Genomic DNA, 5,816 nt, shown 5'->3' on the forward strand with positions numbered 1-5,816 from the left:
GAAATTAGTGTGCGGAATAAGAATGGCTTTGACAATTTAGCAGGCAAAAGACACGAAAAATCGTCGATTCCGTGCCCCCACAAACTCTAGAGGCAACTCCTCATAGAAGAATTTGGAATAATTTTTCCATACAGTACTTTTAATTAAGCAGAATTAGACATGTTAATGCATGTACTTTGCAAAACTACCAAGCATTATAACTTAATGTTTCCATATTGTAAAGATTTTACAAATATAGTGCAATTTGAAAATTGAAATAATTACATTTGATAATAATAATAATCAAATAAGATATTGACAATAAACAGTTTGTAAATTAACTTTATACTTTTTAAATTCTGTTTATCTTCATATAAAAATTTCTAACAAAATAAATGCGTCATACAATTATGATACACTAAATTTGAAATTATTACAGTACATAAATGTAAATAATTTGTTAAATTAGAAGTGAATTACTTAAAAATGCCGTAATTATATTTCAGTTAATTATTTTAGATATTCAATGAAATCCTAAAATTCACTGTTTCCTTGACAACAAGAAATCACTAATCACAGAAATCGTATTATCATCATGCACGATTCACAAAGAAACCGCAAAGTGCCAAAATCTGAAAATATATTAATGATGAAAATTTTATTTTATGCAAAATAATATAAACAGAAAAAATTTAAAAGNATTTTAGATATTCAATGAAATCCTAAAATTCACTGTTTCCTTGACAACAAGAAATCACTAATCACAGCAATCGAATTATCATTATGCACGATTCACAAAGAAACCGCAAAGTGCCAAAATCTGAAAATATATTAATGATGAAAATTTTATTTTATGCAAAATAATATAAAAAGAAAAAATTTAAAAGTTACTAACTATAATTGCTGCATCGCATCCAGAAAAGCCAGCCACTATCTTCATTCTTCTATAATATGATTTTATAATATCCTTGAATAATAATTTAAAAACATTTTTATTATTAAAATTTATTATGAATAGAATATCTTAAAATTTATAATAGGGAAAGTAAATAGAATATGTATTAACGTAAAATCTTAGATTTTATCTGAAGAAAAACTGTTGATTAATTTTTTTCAATTCTCGTAAACTTGTAATTTTATATAATTACAAAACATATAACTTCTAAATTATCTTATTTACAAAACGAAAATTAGTATTTCTACATTATGAAATTTAAAAATTTAATGTCATAAGCAACTCTTACAATCGATGGGTAATTGCCAGAAATCTCACTGATTGCTATAGATAAAGACGTGAGAGATAATCCCAATGCCACAAATGTTAAACCAGAACTCTGAAATATAAAACAAAACCAAATTATTGATTATTTTAAAAGATTTTGCGGACAAATGTATGCCCATTTTAAGCTAAGTGTAGTCCTAACAGTAATAAACAAATCGATACTTTAAAAATTATTCTACTCACAAGGAAAATGCGTTCGCTTGTATTCACGGGCAGGATAACTGTTGCAATTCCTACCAGACTCATCAATACTGCTGCAGCGATTGCAATTTTAGGAGAATATCCAGGATTCAGAAATTTTAACGGATCTGCAAGAATCCAGATGCATACTCCGGCTGTAGCCAAACCTAATATCTGAAATGGCAAAATAAAAAAAATTGAACAATATTTATTGTTTTTTATTCATATGTGAAAACATAACCAATAATAATGTGAATAGACAGAGACTAGGCTATGTAAACAAGTTTGATATAGATTTAGTTACAGTATTATTTGCATTATACAAAAATGTCTAATGGAAACAAATTACATGATTTCTACCGAATTTATCTTGAAATACTCGTACATTGTGCATATTTTATTTATTAAATTTATTAAATGTTAAATTTTATACTAAAGACATCTTATTTAAATACCAAAATTATTTAAATCTTTAAATAATTTAAAGAAGTACTTAATTCAGGTTTTTAGAATACAGTAGTTTTAAATAGTTTTTTTAGAAGTCATTAGATCTGTTGATAACTCATTTTATCGTTTAAACTTCATGATATCGTTGGCGTTACTGCAAAAGAACTTATGTGAAAAAAATTCGATTTTGATATTGTTGTAATTAAAATACCAAGTTTTCGTGTCCTGCAATAAGTAAGCAAGGAACCAATAGAAATGAAAAAATTTCCTCCTTAACAGTAACACATACATAGTATTATAAATAAAATTAAAAGTTTTTTGGCTTTCCTAGAAATTTACACTTTTTGACACGCGCTCTATTAAAGTACACTGACGATATGTATTATATATATATAATATGTTTATGTATATGACATGTATGTATTATACAAAATGAAAAGGATTTAGATTTAGAAAACACATTACATACATAAAATTATGATTATGTTAAATGTTAAAGTCTATGTTAAAGACATCTTACGGTATTTAAACAAACTTGAAAAAAGTAAAACACTATAATGGTTGAAAAATGCCTCCGTGTTTTGCTTTTTTTCAATTTTTTTCTTTAATTTCATTTTTAATTAAATTTTCAATTTTAAATTATTTAAAATTTGAAATTATTTAAATTTTAAAGTTTCTTAATTTTTATGAAAAGAATTTTAAAAAAATGTTCCAAATTTCATTTTTTCTTAATAAATTAAAGTCAGTCTTGCCTCAGATACTAAAATAGTATATGGCATCGGTTTCAACCGAGTAGGAAACAACCAGATTATGCAGGTTTACAATTATACATTGATATTAAATATAAATCGGAGAATACTTATACATTGTAATATAACAGCCATAGCTCTTATGGATAAAAAAACTTTACAATTAAATTTAATGGTTTTTTTATTAAAATGGAAAAAACAAACAGCTTTGTAATTATTCGATTTATAAATTAAATTCTTTTAAATATATTTTTTCAAGATTATTTTAAAAGAAGAAAAAAAATTTATCTAATTGAAACTGTTAAATTGATAAATCACAATACTTCATGTTAGCAAAAATTTGCAAAATATACTTCCCATACATACAACAAATAGCCTAGATGTAAATATTCTCGAAAATGTCAAAAAAATTAAATGAAATAACTGATTATTCTATCATATATATATAGCCTATATATACAATCATAACGATTACTTTTTAATATATATATGTATGCACAATAAGAAAACAAATACAAAATGATTTTTTCTGTATTTTTTTATATCAAAGATATACAATTAAACATTAACCTATTACCAATTAAACACTAGGGATGCTTTATACATTTATTTGCATGTAAAACTGTTTTAAATCATTTTTATTATTTCGTTATTTGTGTGTTTTATTCGCCAGATTTATTATTATTATTATTATTTTGTATTTCTCTAAATCAATTATTTCGATTAAATAGTTTACATGATTGATTTGGTTACGGTAACGCGAGACGTGGGCGATCTGCCGAGAGAGGTTGCTTCCCGGGAATACTTTTATGGGAAATTGACCCTTCTTTAAGAGTGTTACAAACGTGAAGAAACCCCGAAACTCCATGTGTCCAGCCTGTTGGCGAGGCGCGAACTCACGAACAGTGTTCAATGGTTTTATCCACTCTGCCACTAGTGGGCTATTTCGATTAAATACTTGGCTCCTTTGCACTGTCCTTTGTTTCAAATGTTTAATTATTTAATTAGTAGTCTACTTATAATAACAAACTTCGCGAAGTTGTTATTATTATAAAAGTTATTATTTACTGTAAAATGTTATAAGTATAATAATTTTGACAAATACAATTTACATATAACTAAAAGTTTAAAACTTACCGCTAAAATAGCAGCAATTATCTTTAAAAATTTAGCGTTATCCATATTTTTTTATAACCTGTTTACTAACGATATTCTTAATATCTTTAAAACGGTTCACCTTTGGTAGTGTTGTTAGTAATAGAAATAATGAACAAGCAATACAGTCAATAAAGAGTATCACAGTTTCACTTATCTATCAGATAAGAATTTACGTCATTTTATACATAGTCTAACATTATCATTTCAAATTACACACCAAGTATATTTCTTACGAAACAACTTAAGAATATTTTTTGCCGTAATTTATAAGTATGTAAATGTAAATTGTAAATTAATATAAAATAAGAGAATTCTAAATTTCTGCTTTAGAATTATTTTTTTATAGTAATCCGATTTAATATTGTTTCAGTTACACGTACAGTAGATACATGTGTTTAATGGCTTTTTCGATGAATCAACGGTCTACAACTTTAGAATTTAATCTTTATTTTCTTTGTGTGTTTTCTTTATTATTTACTGTTAGATGCATTTCCGTTTATCTTAACATATCGTAACCCCTCTTCAGTAACGCTATATATTAAAAAGAATTTTATGGAAATTGGAAATAAAAGATTCAATGTATGGTTTTATATATATACTTTATAATTTATTATAAACGGTATATATATATATACCGTTATATATATATATATACCGTTTATTACAAATTATCAGGATAATTATTGATTATAAAGTAAATATATCGACATAGCCATAAGAGGTTATTAATTAATTATAGATAAGATGCACTTACTATAGTAACTTGTATCAAAGCGTAGATTACGTGATTAGATGATGCTCAGGGCGAAAGTACGATTTTATGAACAGCACGAATTTGCAAATTATATTGATATCATTGGTTAACGTTAGGCATGTAGCATGGTGTGGACTGCGTTTGTCAGTCTCAATTACAGAAATATTCGACTTGCAATGGGGTCGATTAACGTCGATGATGTATTGGTAACAGGTAATTATTACCAATAAAAAGTCCTAAGGGTCAAAAGCATATTCGAATTCGAATTTGTTACTGTAATAAGATGATATTTACTTCGACGAAGATTATATCATCGACAGTTTCGTTGACAATTATAGTTTACAGTAGTAAAAATCAGTTTTTTAAGTTGGAGTCACCTGAGTCGGTACCGACTCCAACTTAACAAAAGTTTCAACATCGATCTTAAATTTTACTATTGGCAAAATGTGAAGTATGAAAAATACTTTTTAACTAGTATCTAAAGCAATTTCTTAGAAAATGGACACTTCGATAAATTTAGATATCGAAAAGATATTCATCTATAAAGGCCATTTGCCTTTATACTCGACTGACTTTGCATTTGTAAAAAAATATCTTATCCTTTATATTTTATTATTATTGTGAGGGGCCGGGGTAGATAAATAAAATCTGTACCACTTAATCGTTGTCTTTGGATGGCTTTAAAAGGATGTTTTAGATCAAAGATCGTAAAATCCCGATCGATAGTCAGGATTCCCGACACTAGTTAAACTATTATTTAAATCGCGGTTTAACTCACGATATGAGATAGTGAATAAATTAAAGTAGGAGGACTTATTCCACTAGTGGAGAGGATACGCGGATAAGTGATAAGACTTGACGTAGAGCTGAGTTCAAAAACGAGACCATATTAATTTAACTAACAAGTTTTAATTAAATTTCTTATGACTGCTGTTATATATATATCGTAAAGTCTTTGCAAATCCGCACTTAAAATGTAAATTTTAATATTGGCGGTAGACTATCACACAGCTTTAGCCAATGATTTCACTTTATTCTATTACTATAGATGCATTTCGGTCCTTTTCTAAAAAAGGTCCCTCTTCAGTACTATAAAATACAAAAGTTTACATAAACTTTTTTTGCAAGTAAATATTTAACATAACAATAAATATTTTAGTATTACAATACCATTTGAGTACACAGTTTTATTTATACATCCCTTTAGCACTTTCATCCTGAGCGCACTAAATTATTTTTATTTATGTCTTGCTGTAACAAATTTTAC

General features: G+C 26.5%; 1 protein-coding gene across 2 annotated transcripts in view; it reads right to left on the bottom strand.

Moving 5' to 3' along the window:
• Window positions 1-669: 669 nt before the first annotated feature.
• LOC111641008 overlaps window positions 670-5,816 on the bottom strand; it is a 6,591-nt gene continuing 1,444 nt past the window's right edge. The window contains exons 1-5 of one of the 2 annotated variants that reach the window (XM_023387124.1): window positions 3,775-3,924; window positions 1,445-1,615; window positions 1,224-1,313; window positions 875-946; window positions 670-799 (exon numbers count right to left, since the gene is read on the bottom strand). In XM_023387124.1, coding sequence (XP_023242892.1) covers window positions 761-799; window positions 875-946; window positions 1,224-1,313; window positions 1,445-1,615; window positions 3,775-3,819 — 417 coding nt within the window. In that variant the 5' untranslated portion in view covers window positions 3,820-3,924 and the 3' untranslated portion in view covers window positions 670-760. Of the gene's footprint in view, window positions 800-874; window positions 947-1,223; window positions 1,314-1,444; window positions 1,616-3,774; window positions 3,925-5,816 lie in introns of those variants that run through there. The other variant, XM_023387117.1, reaches the window with a different exon arrangement.

The sequence above is a fragment of the Centruroides sculpturatus genome, unplaced genomic scaffold, assembly GCF_000671375.1.
Source record: "Centruroides sculpturatus isolate CEXI.00-Female unplaced genomic scaffold, Cexi_2.0 scaffold101, whole genome shotgun sequence".
NCBI lineage: Eukaryota > Metazoa > Arthropoda > Arachnida > Scorpiones > Buthidae > Centruroides > Centruroides sculpturatus.